This window comes from Dipodomys spectabilis, unplaced genomic scaffold (assembly GCF_019054845.1).
Source record: "Dipodomys spectabilis isolate Male_0828 unplaced genomic scaffold, ASM1905484v1 ptg000424l, whole genome shotgun sequence".
Lineage (NCBI taxonomy): Eukaryota > Metazoa > Chordata > Mammalia > Rodentia > Heteromyidae > Dipodomys > Dipodomys spectabilis.
This window is the reverse complement of record NW_024871101.1, coordinates 2,924,632-2,943,363: the sequence shown is the minus strand read 5'-3', so window position 1 is coordinate 2,943,363 and position 18,732 is coordinate 2,924,632. Positions and strand designations below refer to the sequence as shown.

General features: G+C 37.4%; 1 protein-coding gene across 1 annotated transcript in view; it reads right to left on the bottom strand.

Annotated features, from left to right (window-relative positions):
- Positions 1 to 701: 701 nt before the first annotated feature.
- Positions 702 to 18,732, bottom strand: part of Sh3bgrl (SH3 domain binding glutamate rich protein like) — a 76,907-nt gene continuing 58,876 nt past the window's right edge. The window contains exons 2-4 of the mRNA XM_042668292.1: positions 10,335 to 10,520; positions 7,914 to 7,994; positions 702 to 1,229 (exon numbers count right to left, since the gene is read on the bottom strand). Of these exons, the coding sequence (XP_042524226.1) occupies positions 1,197 to 1,229; positions 7,914 to 7,994; positions 10,335 to 10,520 (300 nt within the window). The 3' untranslated portion in view covers positions 702 to 1,196. The remainder of the gene's footprint in view (positions 1,230 to 7,913; positions 7,995 to 10,334; positions 10,521 to 18,732) is intronic.

The window sequence follows — 18,732 nt, the reverse complement described above, 5'->3', positions numbered from 1 at the left end:
TTGAAAATATGCCCTTTCACTTGATACTTGTGGTATTTGATGAAACAGGCATAGGAGAAATTTTCCATTTAGTTTTATGGACTCACACATAGATTCTTAACCTGAAATGAAAAGGCCAGATATCAAGGGGCAGTAGCATTTAAGTGAAAAGAAAAGGAAACCATAGATTTATTGTAGCAAAATCCCAAGAAACAAACCTTGGGCGATGGCATCATATGTTTTTTGTTTTTTATTTTTTGGTCGGTTGTGGGGCTTGAACTCTGAGCCTGGGCGCTGTCCCTGCACTCTTCAGCTCAAGGCAAGCGCTCTACCGCTTGAGCCACAGTGCCACTTCTGGTTTTCTAGTGGTTTATTGGAGATAAGACTCTCACTGACTTTCCTGCCTGGGCTGGCTTTCAACTGTGATCCTCAGATGTCAGCCTCCTGAGTAGCTAGGATTACAGGCATGAGCCATGTGGGCCTGGCTCATCGTATGTTCTTATAATGCACATTTCACTGAAGTAAGCAATTTAGAAGCATTATTCCATCATGGCTGTGGAGGAAACCAAGGAATTTCTAAACCTGATGAATGTATTGCCTTTTATGAGATGCCATCTATTCTTATCACTTAATGTGCAATGGAAGGGCACATTGAGAAAGCCAGAAAACACATGGTTCAGTATAAAGAAGTTTCTTCTATAAAAGAATTGGGAATGTCATAATGACTGTAAGAAATCACAATGTTTAATCTACCATACATATTATTTGCAAGTACACTTTATTCACAGTAATATCAAATTTAAAACATACATGTTTTGTTCACTAAAGTTAACAGGATAATTTGGGAAGCAGAGCCTTTCTCCTTTAAATTCAGCAATGTCTAGCTGTAGAAGTATTTTAGCTGCAATAAGATACCAAAAAAGGTGTTTTCTTTGTAAATCACTGAAGTATTACATAAAATGCCTTGGCAGGTAACAATACCACTCCTATTCTATTCTATTTTATTCTACGATATCTACTTAAGATGCTATGTTCATCATCCAATCATCTCACCAGAGCATTCACATTTTAATTATGTATTCATTTTGATTGTTTGCATGCGAGAAACCAACTAACAACATTAAGCCTGTTTCTTTTGAAGCCAAGATACTTTTGCTATTTTATAAAAAGCAAAGGAGACTCATTTTTCAAGATGCTGAAGGCAGAATGCTGAAGATTCATGCTTGCTGCTTTGCCTGGGCTTCTGCCTCCTGAAATGAAAGATAAACAAAACAGATAAGTATAAATATCACAAAAGTAATTACCTATGTTTATTTTGCTTGGAATACATTAGCTGAAACTACTAAGAATATTCAAAGGCAGAGTAATTTACCCAGAAAAGAAGTCCTTAAAAATCCATAATGGAAAAATTCTGAAATAGAAAACACTGTCTAGAAATATGTAATAAAAGATGAGCTAACCATTGTTATTGATTCTGAAATGATTCCATAAAATGGCTTATGGTGTATTATTGACATTTTATTTCTAAACAGCTAGCTACTTCTTTTTTTGGTGGGGGGACTTTTTAAAAAAAATGTGTGTTCAAAAGCACTGGTATCTGAAGTGTAGAGGTTTTTTTTAGTTTAAATTACTATTCTTTCAAATATTGTGCCTTTTATATTTTCTGTCAGCTAACAAGAAACAAGATTAGGTTGCTTCTTCTTTTCTGGACAGCAAGTACCTCTAGCATAGAACTCTAAACTGTGTGTACATTTTGGCTCCCAACACACTATTTGACATAACCTAAACTTCAGGGAAAATGTGTTGTACCACTCATGGATAAAAGAGTGACGTTGCCAAATGAAATGGACTATCAAACTGAGTAAGTAATAGTATCAGGAGGACCCAAGGGTAGCTTAATATCCACAATACTAGATCCGAAAGAAGGAAAAAAGAAAGACCAAATGCAAAAATAAAGACAAGAGGAAAAGACACAGTTGTTCATCTTTAATACATCCTTACCAACAAAAGTGAACTATGCCACTTACCACATTCTAAAATATCTAGAAAGAAGAAAAGGAAGGAGTGGAGAGGGAAGGAAGGAAAGCAAGAAAGGGAAATAGGGAGGGAGAAAGAAGAGGAAGCAGGGAAGGAATTTATCTTGTACCAACATTGTGCATCTTCTCTCATTTAATAACACATGCTTTTAAAAATTTCCTCTCGGAGCTGGGAAGGTGGCTCTGTGGTAGAGCTCTTGCCTTGCATGCCTGAGGCCCTGGGTTCAATTCCCCAGCACCACATAAGCAAAAAGAAAAAAAGCCGGAACTGGAGTTGTGTCTCAAGTGGTAGAGCACTAGCCTTGAGCCGAAGAGCTGAGGGACAGCGCCCAGGCCCAGAGTTCAGGCCCCACAACCGAACCCTTCCAAAAATTTTTTTTTTCCTCTCATAACAGATTTTATATACTCATTAAAAGCCTAATATAATCAGGCACTGTGGCTCATATCTATAGTCTCAGCTACCTAGGAGGCAGAAATATGTTTAAATTTCAAATTCAGCCTAGGCAAAAAAAAAAAAAAAAGTAAGACACTATCTCAAAGAACAAGTTTGGTGGTACATGCCTGTAATCCTAACTAAATGAGAGATGGAGGTGTTCCAAGCCTGACCTAGGGAACAAAGAGTGAATCTCTATGTGAAAAACCAGCTAAAGCAAAAAGGGTTGGAGGTGTGTTTTAAGCAGAATGACTGCATAGCAAGCATAAGCTCCTGAGTTCAGATCCTAGTACTGGCCCTAAATCAGCAAACAAACAAATCTAACATATATAGTTGGGGAAGCAGTTAATATGTTTAATTAAGTGTTTAATCTGAATTAGCACATAGCACCTATGAGTAAACGAGCAATCTGAAAGCAACCTAGTTCAATATAATCACATCTGACCAATCTTTGCTATAATGAATGATAAATTTCATAGCTCTCAATTATCTTCCTCAACACTGTTAGTAACTTCCAAAACAAAAGTCAAGGCAAAATTCTTTTTAACTTATCTTTAGAATATATCACAAAGTAAATTTTTAAGGAATCATACATAATCCAATTAACCAGAGAACTGTACAAACAGGAATATGAGGTGCTTGTTCCTCAATTTAATGTAAACATCACTCCACATATATACTGGTTTTGAATCCAAATAATTCTGGGTTCAAATTCCAGTTGTATCCTTGGACAAATTACTTCAATTGTCTACATAAGTACCAGGTTGTTTTCCTCTGCAGAACAGCATTGAGGACATTTCACTCACAGAAATGATAGAAGTATAAAAAGAAATGTATGTGAAATTTATAGCTTAGTGCAGGGATCACACAGCTTTTCTCTTTCCTCCTCTTGTCTTTTGTGACTAGTAATTGAAACCAAGCCCACAGCATACATTAACACTTGGAGATTTCTAAAAGAGTAAGCTACATTCAATAGCAGTAAAGCTACTCTAAATATCACCTCAAGGCAAATTCCACATGATTACTCAACCAAAGTAAATTACTTCCCGGTCAATTGCTCTATCATTTGAACTACATCTCAGCCCATTATACTAGCTTTAAAAAGTATAAACATTTTTTTTGAAGTTTTTGATACACATTTGCCTTTCTGGTTTTTTGCTTTGTTTGTTGTGACTTGAACTTGGGGCCTGGGCGCTGTCCCTGAACTCTTTTGCTCAAAGCTAGCAATCTACCACTTTGAGCCACAGAGCCACTTCCAGTTTTCTGGTGGTTAATTGGAGCTAAATCTTAGGGACTTTCCTGTCTGGGTTGGCTTTGAACACAATTCTCAGATATCAGCCTTCTGAGTAGCTAGGATTACAGGTGTGAGCCACCAGTGCCTGGACCCTTCTGGTTTTTTAAAAGTAGTATCAACTTATGCTATCACTAATGCTATATTCAATTACCTGTTTCAGTGAACTCTTTATAGCACTGTTTTTATCTTGTTTCTTTCTTTTTTTTTTTGGTTAGTCATGGGGCCTTAACTTGGGGCCTGGGCACTCTCCCTCAGCTCTTCAGCTAAGGCTAGTTCTCTACCATTTGGGCCATAGCACCACTTTCACCTTTTTCTGCTTATGTGATGCTGAGGAATCAAACCCAGGGCCTTATGCATGCAAGGCAAGCACTCTACCACTGAGCCACCTTCCCAGCCCATCTTGTTTCATTCTTATCCGATTTCATAGATTAAAAATTATCTCATTTTATACACTTATTTTACTATAAAGGATCCCTTTCCAATATAGGTTAATAAGCTGTATTTCTTATTTACTATACTCTTTCTGTTCAAATGGTTCTTTCTTAAAATTTCGTGTCCTGGTAAAGGGAGAAAGTTCTGAAAGTTGACCTGACAAATAGACAAAATAATAGGCAAATAAATTCATAATTTTTAATCTTAGATAAAACATATCAAATGCTAATATTCAAAATCTCCTTAACAATTGCAGAGCCTCAAACCTGTAATTGTAGCTACTTGGAAGGTAGATCTGGGGATCATAGTTTGAGGCCAGCCCAGGCATTAAAAAAATGAAACAAATTGTTTAAATAGGGATACAGGTGGACCCCTTGCAACAACAATGAGATGTACAAGACATTATGTCGAAAAACAAACTTTACAAGTTTGGCTGGGGGCGGGGGGGCGGAATGGGAGGGAATGGATGGTAAGGGGAAACCAAGGAATAGGCAAGCATGCTTGATAAGAAATGTACTCATTACCTTGCCCATGTAATTGTAACCCCTCTGTACGGTATTTTCACAATAAAAAAAACTTATTAAAAAACAAAATCATGAGATAGTATCCTGACAGTTGTGTGTGCCTACCATCCCAGAAAGCAACAAAGCACAAGTAGGAGTCCAGGGTTACCCAGGAATAAAACAAGACTAAATCTCATAGCAAGTAATCAATGCAAACAGGGTCTGGCACAGTCTTAAGAGGAAGTATGTCTGTTTAGCAAATATGGGGGCCCCAGTTCAAATTCAACTTGCTACACTACCTTTTCCCTGAAAAAAAAATCTACCTTTCAAGTTTAATTTCAAATGTGCCTTCTTAACCTAATATACTGGCTTCTTTGTCCAATCTTTCATGCCATCTAATTTTTTTAACTTTATTCTTACTTCCATGCTTAAACAATGATAGAAAAACAAAGCAAAACAAAACAAAACACAATGGCCAAGCTGACTGGCTCCAGCACCAGCTCATAGATTCTAATTTCAGCTAGGTCCTTGCTCAGACATCCTTTCATTCATAATCATAGCTTTCTCCTTTGCCTATTTTCAGCAAGTGAATCCTTTCATTTCTCAAAGTTCTAATCTTAGTTCAAGCCCCACAACTGACAAAAAAAAAAAAAGATCTCAAAGTTCTAATCTTCCAAATTCTCCCTCACTTCTTCCAACCTCACTCTAAATGTAGGGTACTTTCAGATGTGAAATTTCCTAACCTTCCCACACGTTTCTTTTTTATTTTTAATCTAATTCTTTGCATGTAGAAACATCTCATTAATTGTTAAATCCTACAATATGATTTTTCTGTGCCTCTTAAATAAAGCCATTTTCCCTTTCTAAAACTGCTGCCCATTTCAGACTCAATCATTTCCCTGAACTCAAAGTATCAACTAATAGGTCTACTTGTCTGATATATCATTTCTCTATTGTTTTTACAGTTTATACAGCTGCCAATTTTTTTTGTTAACACATAGCTTAAATTCCTTCTTAACATACTGAAATACAAAAAGTGTTGTTTTCTCTCATTTCTTATAGTGGCTTTTGGATGCATAAAGGATAATACTGGAAGTGCCTACCACAACCATCATCATCTGGTTCCCAATCTGGAACCTTCTCTAGTTAATGCCTCTTATTTGATACCATACTGTACTACACGCTGCTCCCATGTGCAGCTGTACTTCAATCCAAGGGTCTCTTATGAAAGATGCCTTACTGTCATGTGAGTATTTTGAAATGTTGAACAGTCCAAATGCCACTCCTCTGTGAAAACTTTCCCAATCATCCTATAAATAACTTATGGTAATTTCTTCTGAGCTCCTATAACACTTTGCTTAGGCCAGTTTTATTGAATTTGCCACAGTAGATATTCCATTATAATTATTTGCAGATCTATCTGTCATAAAGTTATTTGCATAGACAGCATTAGTAGGTAATAAACATATAGAATGTTAGGGGTACGTTTTAAATAAGGATACAGGTGGACCTGTTGCAACAATGAGAAGTACAAGTCGTTATGTTGAAAGCGAACTTTACAACTTTGGTGGGGGGGGGCGGGGAGGATTGGGTGGGGGAGTAGGGGGAGGATGGGAAGGGATGGGAAGGGGAAACAAAGGAGGAGGCTACAATGCTTGATAAGAAATGTACTCATTATCTTGCCCATGTAATTGTGACCCCTCTGTACAGTATTTTCACAACAGAAAATAAATAAAAATTTAAAAAAATTAAAAAAAAATGTTAGGGGTATGCTATATATAATGTCTGTGCTTGACAGTCAATAAATATTTGATGAATGAGTGAATGAATCTAATTTTAATTTAAGGGAAGAGTCACCAACCACGCAATATAGACTAGCCTCTAATATGTATTAAACTCAAAGTCTTAACTTGTAACTTCTTTAAATAACAGTGCCCTACTGGGCTGGAAATGTGGCTTAGTGGTAGAATGCTTGCCTAGCATGCATGAAGCCCTGGGTTCCATTCCTTAGTTTCACATAAACAGAAAAGGCCAGAAGTGGCACTGTGGCTCAAGTGGTATAATGCAAGCCTTGAGCAAAAGTAGCTCAAGGACAGTGCCCAGGCCCTGAGTTCAAGCCCCAGGATTGGCAAAAAAGGTGCCTTACCAAACATTTTTTATGATAGAAACCATACTAAAATATAACATTTAATCCGTGAGAAAAGAAAGTTTGGCAAGGTAAAAATCTTTTTTTTTGTCAGTGGTGGGACTTGAACTCTGGGCCTGGGTGCTGTTCCTGAGCTTTTCAGCTCAAGGCTAGGGCTCTGCCATTTCAGCCACAGCACTTCTTCCAGTTTTTCTGGTGGTTATTGGAGATAAGAGTTTTGAAACTTGATCCTCATATTTCAGCCTCCTGAGTAGCTAGGATTACAGACATGAGCCACTGGTGCCTGGCAATAACACAAGCATAACATTTGTAAACCCTGTCTAGGGAAAATACAAACAATAACATGGGCTTTCAAAATAGAGGAAAGAGTAGGAATTTGAATAATCTGTTTAACATAAAATCAGTAGCTAAAAGAATAACATGATTGGGACAGAAGGAGAGATAAACTTTGGTTAAACTGGCTTGTGTGGAGACTTATTATAAATAACTACAAAGGTATATTTAAAGTCTAAAGCATTGAGACATTTCATTAGACAGGCAATTTCATTTTTGCTTGCTTTCTTTATTTAGTCTCTCCTGGGAACACTGCCACTTGAAAAGCTAATTTGTATTGGCCAGGAAACGAACAAAATAAATTTAGCCAGTAATTTAGTCACCAGTTTTGTAACTCAAATAATCTTAGTTTAGTTTGAATGGATGACTCAATCATTTTCTCTCCCAGAAAGAAAATAAATGCTACTAAGGAGATTACCATGAAATAAGGTATTTGTTGTCCATGTAGAACTGTATAAAGCAGTTGGAATAATGGAGTCATTTAAGTTGCTAATCATTTATTTGTGAATGAATAATGATAAATGCATTGCCTTGGGAAGCTTGATGAGAAGTTCTATTTATCCCCTTCTTTGTATACCTGTATTTTATAACTTTATATGTGTGATTCTACACATCTGTCTATCCTGCTACACATTAAATATATGCAGAACGGGGATGTTTGTTTATAGTTATGATACACTGCTTTTGACTTAAACTGATTTTAAAAACCCCACTGCAATAAAATGATCTATAAAGCAGGAAAAAAGAAGAATCATACCTTTGAACCAGGTGGAGCTGTCAATCCTAAAAAGGCATATACTGCATTATTTTCTCGGGCTTCGAAGAAGGCATCATAATCCTTGGTGAAAAGAAAGCAAAACATGTTAGCAATTTGCAAGCAAGAAAGGAAACAAGAAATTTATTCATAATGACCTGACTAGTTGACAAGATCAGCTATACCCTTGGAATAAGTCAGGCTAACATCCATTTTTGTTTAACTAGTCCCGGGACTTGTTTGAACTCAGGGCTTGGGCACTGTCCTTGAACTTCTTTTGCTCAAGTCTAGCACTCTACCACTTGAGCCACAACACCATTTCTGGCTTTTTCTGTTTATCTGGTACTAAGGAATTGAACCCAGGGTTTCATGCATGCTAGGCAAGCCACATTCCCAGCCCCTAACATCCATAATATGGAAAATCTGGAAGGAGTAGTAAAGAGACAGGGCTTCTGAATTCCATTTGATATAGATTAGAAGGTGTGCTGATCCATGGGACAAAAACTGCAGAATGGTTTGTTCTTTATCACATAGAATTTACATGAGTTTGTAGCTTCCTTGCTACCATGGGCAGCCAATAAGTATTATTAATCTTTCCAATTATTAATTCAAATTGTCATTTCCTCAGTGTCTGCAGTGGACCAGATACTAGCTACCCACATACTCTAAAGGACACAGAATCATGAAGCTACGTTGGATTTTGAGGAAGAGAATGATCAGTTCATAAAACAGGAACCCCCCCCCCCCCCACACACACACACTCACCCCCGGCAAATACAAAACCACTAAAAGGTTTCAATTCTGAGGATCCACAAGTAAGTTCACATGACAGAATAGGGTTAGCTTCCCACTATCATCCTGTAAGCCACTAAGCCTGTGCCTACACTAACAAACAAGTGACTTAACTATGGTTTAGGACCTATCACCTGACTAGAAAAGGATAGATATTGCTACTCTGCCTCCAAATGTGACTGTCTTCTATAAAAGACACAAGGACAGTCTTTGTTCTGAAAGTATTTATGCTATGTGTATGAAATGATAATGAATAATGTTTCAGTGCATAGTGGAATTCAATCTGGATTGATGTTACTAGAATTTCAGAAATACTAAAGAATTACCTTCACTTTCTTCCTCAAGAGAATTCCTGTAAATGACTGTGATGTTTATTTCTGTATTTGTATCAGCAAAGAGGGCTGCCTATGTAGTATGTATTCAATCACATTTTGTGGAATAAATGAATGAATTTGACTTAATTAAGAAACACTGCCTCATTTATTTCACATACTACACTCCCCTGCAATGGCACTTCCCAAGGAGAATTGATTACCTAAGTATGGTAAATTAAATTTACACTTATAATCCAAATGTGCTTATTTTCCACAGACAAAAAAAATTGCCTCTAAAAGCATTTGTTCCCCAGTCATGCTAAACCTGAAGTCCTGGCAAAATAAATACTACAAATCCCTATAGCCCTTATATTTTCTTTCTGTATCATGCCATCAAATGTGTGTGGCTTCATAACCACTCCTATTGTTTCATATGAGTATGATGCTGCATGCCATAGACTTCCAACCAGCTCCAAAGAAGAACTGGGTCTTCCTTATACTTATAATGGTACCAAGAATAGGCATGAAGTATAAAAATTACCTTAATGTACAGGGAATGAAGAATAAGGAAAGCATTTACATCACCAAAGTACTCCATTAAAATGGTGATCAGATTAAGAGAGATGGGATATTTGAAAGCCTCTATCATAAAGCAAAACTCAATATTCTGCTTCCCTTAGTCTTTATTATTTTTTTTTGGGGGGGGGGTCCGGTCGTGGGGCCTGAACTCTGGGCCTGGGCACTGTCCCTCAGCTCTTCAGCTCAAGGCTAGCACTCTACCACTTGAGCCACAGCACCACTTCTGGCTTTTTTCTTTTTGCTTATGTGGTGCTGAGGAATCAAACCCAGGGCCTCATGCATGCAAGGCAAGCCCTCTACCACTGAGCCACCTTCCCAGCCCCTTCTCTTAGTCTTTATATGAATTCAACCAGTAAGTTAAAACTTTAAGAAAGTTCATTAATGAGACCAAGATACAAATACTACTAGCTTCAAATAGAAAACAAGATAGCTGTCTATTAAACTAATTTTTAATCTAAACAAACCAACTGATTTCTTTCCAAAGCCTTCTCCTTGTACATACCAGAAGTAATATAATTGTTGGGATATTTGTCTGTATTTGCACATTTTACATACCTTTTGTGAATAATTGCTCATTCCTGAAAGAGAAAGTACTCCAGCCACTTAGGATGGATGCAGACAACAAAAGATTATATGCAGGAGAAATTACTATATGCAGATTTGGAGATAATGGGGACAGAAACAGTATAGCCAGGAGGCAATCTATTCCAATAAGTAAGAATTATAGATGCTTCCTTACCCCACGGTACTGGCTTTCATTGAAAATCTGAGGTGGCAAGGGATGCCCTGTAGCTGGTCGACTGTTTTCAGGTACATTTTCTCTCATCCACTTCCTATTCTCTTCATTGGCTGCAATATCTTTCTCTTCAAATCCAATTTTGTTCGCTTCTAAGAAGCCAAGCACATCCTGTTGTTTCTTCTTAATCTACAATGCAAAGGACAAGAAACCATATTGCCAAGCAAACAGCTGTTGTTGTTATTTTCAAATTCAAAAAAAGTCAGTGTTTATGAATTAGAAGAAATGAACTCAGAAGTGGATCAAAAGATGTAAAGTAACTTCAAGAAGATACATTTTTTCCAGTCTTCATTACAATCTTGTTAATGATATCTCACAAGACAGGAGCTTGTTGTCAATAGGATGTATTATCAAGTGACTTTTTCTGTTTTTTCTCTGAAGAGTTCCTTACCTAATAAGGATCACACAAGTTGAACTGATAGATACAATAAGAGAATAGTTAAGTCACAATGACTCTCAACAACAAAATAATAAACAAATGCTGGCAAGAATACAGGTAAAGAGAACCTTCAAACACTGGGAATGTGAAACTAGTGTAACTACTATGGAAATCAGTATGGAGACTCATAAAAAAGCTAAAACTGGGCTGGGAAGGTGGCTCAGTGGTAGAGCGTTTGCCTTGCATGCCTGAGGCCCTGGGTTCGATTCCTCAGCACCACATAAGCAAAAAGAAAAAAGCCAGAAGTGGTGCCGTGGTTCAAGTGGTAGAGCGCTAGCCTTGAGCTGAAGAGCTGAGGGACAGCGTCCAGGCCCAGAGTTCAGGCCCCACGACCGGACCCCCCCCCAAAAAAAGCTAAAAATATACCTAATTTACAACCACAACTACACCATGTTTGAGCATATTTCTGAAGGAGAGTAAATCTGTCTACAAGTGAGATAACTGCACACCCGTTTATTGAAGGACTATTCACAATAGCTAAGTTATAGAATCAGTCTAAGTGTCCAACAACCAAAGAACAAAGAAAAAGTGGCATATCTACACAAGGAAGTATTATTCATCCATAAAGTAGAATTAAATTATGTCATTTGCAAACCATTAAATGGAATTGGATATATGTTGAGTGAAGTAAGTCAAACTCAAAAGGCCAAATCCCATGTTTCTCTGTAAACACAGAATCTAGACTAATAATAACAGTAACTGTAATGCAACAGGAGCTAAAAGACTGTCAGGAATCAGCAGAAAGGGAAAAGAAAAGGGTAGTAGAGGGAATGTATATAGAACTACATTGCATATAGATATATGGAAGGTACATTCAAGTCACTGATTTTCTGCCTTTGGAATACAATAGGAAAGTCCAGTCAGTGAAGTGTCTGTCAAATATGTATTTGGCATTTTTCCAAATTTGAACTGACATAAAAATAGCCTGTAAATAGGGTACTGTCAGGAATCCAGCATTCCAACAACTTTTTCTATGAATAATTTGGATTATACATGGACCTACGAAAGTGTCATCATTTTGGTTTTATGAATGCAAGGGAAGAGGGTTTTCAAAATAAATATCCCTTTCCCACCTCACTGAATATTTGCAATATTAAAAACACAAGACAAGTTGATGGTGTCGATGTCTGGATGTCTAGTATCACTGGTCATACACACACACACACACACACACACATATATGGCGAGAGAGAGAGAGAGCTTTCCTGCCCAGGTTGCTTTGAACCTCATAGCTCAACCTCCAGAGTAGCTAGGATTATAGGCCTGAGCCAAAAGCACCCATTGTGATAGTATATCATCAGCTCTGAGTCCAAAGCATTTCTCCCGTGCTCTGAAACTTCTGACAATAAGAACATATGCCTCCTAGAGTGTTCTACATCTCCATAAGACTGAACAGAAGGGGCCATAATCATACATGTCCTTTGAAGCTTCAGGGAATGTAAAAATGGTATATTCTGACTTGAGCACATATATAAGTCAAAATTTCACATTTGAAGTTTATTTCCAAGTTATTGACTCTTTTATATGTTTACAGGCACTTGCCTGACAGTCACATCTGGTGATGCTAATTTTATGCTTTTCCTAATAACACTTAAAGGAACACAGTGAACAGATGCGAGTGAAAAATATGTTTTGCCAGAACAAACACAAATAGGTATCATAAAAAAACAAGATTTAAGTTTCCAACAAAAAAATGATTTAGTACTTAAAAATGATACAGACAACCTTTTTACCTTCTATACCACTCCTAAGCATATATCCAAAGAAATATATGCCAACATACAAAAGATAACTGCACACTAGTGTTTACAGCAGCAACAGTCACAATAGCTAAGCTATGAAATTATTCCAGGTACTTATCAACCGATGAATGGATAAAGAAAAATGAGTAACATTATGTTGCTTGCAAGGAAATGGATGGAACTGGAGGTAGTATTAAGTGAAATAAGCTAGTTTCAGGGAAAAATATGTTGTCCTCTTATATGCAGACCTAAAAAATTACATGAATATAAAAGGGGGACTGTTTGGGGGAAGAGACTTATAGGAGGGGGATTAGATGGATATATAACATGCTAGATGTATATATAAAAATGACAAAGAAATCCACTGAAAATATTTTTTAAAAAAGGAAGGGGAGGCAGAAAGTAAAAGAAGTTGATGCTGATTGCTCATGCTTGTAATCCTAGCTATTCAAGAGGTTGAGATTTGAGGATTGTGGTTCAATGCCAGTCCAGACAGGAAAATCCATGAGACTCTTATCTCCAATTATCCACCAGAAAACCAGAAGTGGCACTGTGGCTCAAATTGGTAGAGCACTAGCCTTGAGCAAAAATGCTCAGGGATAGTGCCCAGGTCCTAAGCCCAAGCCCCACAACCGACAAACAAACAATAAATAAATAAGTGGTAATTATGATCAGATAAATTATATGCATAAAGGGAACTCTCACAATAAAATCTTACAACAAAATACTTTTATACAACTAATGTATACTTAAAAGTTATGAAAAACCAGGTGCCAGTAGCTCACTCTTAAAATTCTAGCTTCTCAGGAAGCTGAGAAATAAGGATGTAGGTTCTAACTCAAGGGTAGAAATATCCATGATACTCCTTTCTCTAATCAATCAGCAAAAACCCAGAAGTGGAGGTATGGCTCAAATGGTAGGACACAAACCTTGTAGAAAAGCCAAACCAGAGCATGAGGATTTGAGTTCAAGTCCCAGTACCAGTACACATACACACTAAGTTATGGATACCCCATTTACCACACAAATGGATTTTCAAGTGGATGATGGTACTGTGAATAAATGTTTATCTTTTTCAAATAGTGACACCACATCTCTCACTAAGCCAATCCTCAAAACTTGACAGAAATTTGAGATTCAAGATATTCCTGCATTCAAAAATAATAAAAAGCAGGGCTATTTAAGGAAACAGCTGTCTTCTAACAAGCTTCAGTAAGCTTCTTTTCTGCGTGCCAAAGGTCAAGTTTGTTTTAAAGAAGTGAGACAGATGAGGTTTGTGCTTTAGACAATGTGTTTGAACATTCCAAATACTAAAGGAAGAACAATATACTTCAACTGAGAAAACAAGTTGTTTTCATGAAAGAAAAGTGCCAGTATCACAAACCACTTAAGGTGGAATTTTTGCCTTGTTTGGTAATCAACCTCTGTGACACTGTGTCTATACTTATACTTAAATGAACATTCGCAGAGGTTCTGACTATGAAATGCTAAAAAAAAAAGATATTGTACTTAGTAATTATTTAACAGAATTTCTTAAATGTTTAGATTGCACCCAAAACATTTTCCTAAGTTCTCTAAGATACCTAAAGAAAATGCAGAGATATTCTCCCAATATAACAATATAGTAAATGAGAAGTAGATATAGATCTATCTTAAAATTCAATTGCAACATAGTATTTAAGTTAGATGCTAAGTCAGCAATGAAAGTTGATTGAGAAGGGCCTGGCGATTGATAAAGCCAATGAGTGAAAGGAGAGCAAGCACTTATAGCTATTAGCAAGGCCAGCTAGACTAATGTAGCTAGATTCTCAATCTACTCAAATCTGCCAAGATCTAGTCTGAGTAAAAGAAAGCTATATTCAATGAAGATAAATAAAATTGGCCAGCAGTTAAAAAAAAACAACGAAGAAACAACTGAACTCACAAAGTGACAGTACATTATGCTATGAAAAATGAAAGTATAGTATTACAAAAAAAAACTTGACAGTACTTTTTAAAACTGTGTGTGCACATATGCACACATACACACATGTGAGTTTCCTGGTGCTTGAACGTGATCGCAGCCTGCATTGTCTCTAAACATTTTTGCTCTAGGCTAGCACTCTATCACTTGAGTCACAGCTCTATTTCCATCTTTTTTTGTGGTTATTTGGAGATGACTCTCATACACTTTCATTCCCATTCTCACTTTGAACTGAGATCCTCAGTTTTCACCTCTTGAACAGCTAGGATTACAAATGTGAGCAACTGGCACTCAGCTGTGTAAGAAATTTAGTAACAGGATTTTTGAACATCAGTTTAAAATATTATCAAGCTAGGCACCATTGGCTCACACCTGTAATCCTAGTTATTCAGGAGGTTGAGCTCTGACGATCACAGTTCAAAGCCAACCCAGGCAAGAAAATCTGAAAGACTCTTATATTCAATTAACCAGGAAAAAAGCCAGAAATGGAGATGTAGTTCCAGTGGTAGAGCACTAGCCTTGAGTGAAAAAATCTAGGGGACAGAGGCCAGGCGGAGTTCAAGCCCCAGTACGAGCACACAAATAAAACATTCTTATATATCAGTAAAGCCCACGAATGAACTTACAAAACTGCATAGAAATGTACTTTTTTATTATTATCTTCAAGTTGTACAAAGGAGTTGCCATGTACTTGTTTTATAACAGATCAAAATTTCTAACCCAATTGAAGGAGAAATTCAGATACAGATTCCCTCACAGTGGTTCTTTGCCTTCTAGGAAGTGTCAGTCTGCTTTTTGAAAAGCAAAAACCAGGGGCTGGGAAGGTGGCTCAGTGGTAGAGCACTTGCCTTGCATGCCAGAGGCTCTGGGTTTGATTCCTCAGCACCACATAAGCACAAAGAAAAAAGCCGGAAGTGGCTCAAGTGGTAGAGCACTAGCCTTGAGCTGAAGAGCTGAGGGACAGCACCCAGGCCCAGAGTTCAGGCCCCACGACCGGACCCAAAAAAAAAAAAAAAAAGAAAGAAAGAAAAGAAAAGCAATAAACCTGCCTTTGCCTAGTCTGGTTATAAGGATTTAACAGGGAGATAGAAGAGAAGTGAATGAATAAGATTTAAAGCTGGCTTCTCCAATTCTTAGTCATCCATTTATAAAATGTACCTATAAGGAAAAGCAAAGCTGAAATCCCAGTTACTGTGGCACTAGATGAGTACCCCCACTGAGACTTGGGTCCTTCTCTGGTAACCAGAGATCCCTGTGCAGTTTGCCATGAGTTCTTAAGCCACTGGATACCTATTGGTAACCTGAGGTCCCAACCCCAGTCAAGAGACCTTTTTTATTTTTCCAGTCCTTGGGCTTGAACTCTGGGCCTGGGTGCTGTCTCTGCGCCTTTTTTCCTCAAGGCGAGCGCTGTACACTTGAGCCACAGCACCACTTTCAGCTTTCTAAGTAGTTTTATTGGAGATAAGAGTCTCACAGAGTTTCCTGTCTGGGCTGGCTTCTATCTGTGATCCTCAGTTCTCAGCCTCCTGAATAGCTAGGATTACAGGTGTGAGCCACCTGTGGCCGGCTAAGAGAACTTTCTTTTTGGCTTGCCTGTTTTATATTATTTTTAAGTGTTTGGGTCATTAACAACCATGTAAAACTTGAAACTCACGTCTGCTTAACAACATGGCAGAGGTATGAATTGAGAATTAAAATGCTCCTATTAATGCAAATAAAAACAACCCTGAGATACCATCTTACCCCAGTCAGAATGAACGAAAAATTCCTGGCAGGGATGCGAAGAAAGAGGAACCTTACTGCACTGCTGGTGGGAATGTAAACTTATACAACCACTCTGGAAAGCAATCTGGACATTCCTCAGAAAACTAAACATAGACATACCCTAAGACACAACCATACCATTCCTAGGCATCTACCCTCAGCAACAGGAACCAGGTTACAAGGAAACCTGCACCTCCATGTTCATTGCTGTACTATTTACAATAGTCAAGATATGGAAACAACCCAGATGCCCCCTACAGATGAATAGGTCCAAAAATTGTGGTACCTATATCCAATAAAATTTTACACAGCCATTAGAAAGAATAACATAATGGCATTCACAGGGAAATGGATGGAACCAGAGCAAGTCATGTTGAGCGAGATAAGCCAATATCAGAGAGACAAATGGCACATGGCATACCTGATATGCAGACGTTAGATTGAAAACACAACCAGATATGACAAAGTAAGCAGGACTCAAGATACCCATACACAGTGAAACCAAAAGAGGTCAGTCTTGGAAGAATAACACAAAATTGTAATACCCAAGCACCCCTTCATATGTGCATAAAATAATATACAGACTGAAAAGAACCACAAAGACAAGGAAACAAAGGACCTCTTCTTAACTTGTCTTATCATTTTTTAGATGACTCTATATTCTTTACCTTATATATTGTGTATACACGTGCACATCTGAGGGAAGCAGGGAGGATGGGCAGAGAATCAGTAGAAAGTGGGTGAAAAAGTACAGCAGAGGGACCCATCAGCTGTACTGGACATTGATGAAAGTGAACTAAGTAACTCAAAGGTGATGATGGGAGGGAGGGAATGAGAGAGAAAATGGGAACAGCTGGTACTAAGCAAAAGGAAAAAAATGTACATATTACTCAATTGGTAAAAAAGTTTTATTGTTAAAGTCCATAAAGTTCATAAGCTTTCTAGATTAAGATAATGATGATGATCATTGTGAAGGATAAGCTGTATCTGTGACTTTAGCAAAGTATAACTATGCCACAGTATTGTGAAATTTATGTAATCTCAATAAAAAAAATATTTTGAGAAAAAAAAGGCAAAGTGGAAAAAAATGTTCCTATTACTCCTGAATCCTGCACTTCTTCTGATTGATGTTCCAAGACATCACATCTAAGGTTTGTTCCTTTACTATTTTATTGTTGTGTTTTTAAGTTGTACTACTACTATGTCTGAAGCACCATTACTAAGAAGATTTTTTTAAAGCCTAAGTAATTTCAAAATTAGGCCCTAATGCATAGAGAAAAGACAATCTCTAAAGGCAGTCTTTCAAAAACAGCAGCTGTACAAAGAAGTTGTAAACCAGTTTATGAATACAATGCATTTTTTTCAATGTCACCACTTTCAACATTCTTACCCCTCCCTCAAAGCTAAGCCCACTCCTTCCTTTACTCTTACTTTGTAGGATATACATTGATTTTTTTACTTTATTCTCTGCCCTCTTCTCATTCATCCATGCTTTTCTCCTCGACACACTCCACTGGTTTCAAGTACACATTTCCTGGCACTTATTTTGTTAAACTTTGACTTTACCTTTCTAAGGTATTACACTATTTGATTTTTTCCTTGAATCTATCATATTTCAGTTAATACATTTGTATATCTGTTCATATATTTTTACAGGTCATAACAAACTTTATTCTATCTCATTCCTTTAGAGATGGCTTTACCTGTAGGTCAAGGAAGTTTGAAATAGGAGAAACATCCTACCCTGAAGAAATTCTTTCTCAGTGCCTAAAACCAAAACATTGCTATTACACTATTACTGTCTTCATAGGAAGCACAATGTGACTACTTGGAATGGTTGGAGGAACTAGCTGAAGAGAGAAGCAGGTATGGTTTAGGAATTTTGCTTAAAGTTGTTCCTGTATACATTCCAAAGTTCATAAGATAAAGTGGCAGGACCAGCTTCCCCAAAGAATCTTTTTAAGGCTTACTATATCTCAGTTCTGAGTAAATCTTTGCACAGATATGTAAGAGGGAAGGGAGAACTATGGTGTGCCTCACTGCACTGAAACTATCTGGGTCTGTACCCTTTGTGAAGTGCTCAGTGGCCACTCCATCCTCTCTCTCAATCTTTCTGTATCCATAATACCCAGTTTGGAGATTCATCAAAAAGTACACCTTATGCAGAGAGTATACATTCCAATGCTCCTTTTATTTGGAGATAGTTGCATGCATATCCATAAAGTTTGCCTTATAGATTTTAAGCACAGTAACAGACGAGGAACAATCATGACCTCTTTGGGGTAGTGGATATGCTCAGCCAAAAGGTAATTCTGATCCTGCATGGAATGAAGAGGATGGCATGTGATTTCTTCTTCCTCAAAATGGCAACTTAAAATGTATGATTATTTCTGGGTTGATTTTTTTTTCATTTAATTATCATTAAGTAGTTGT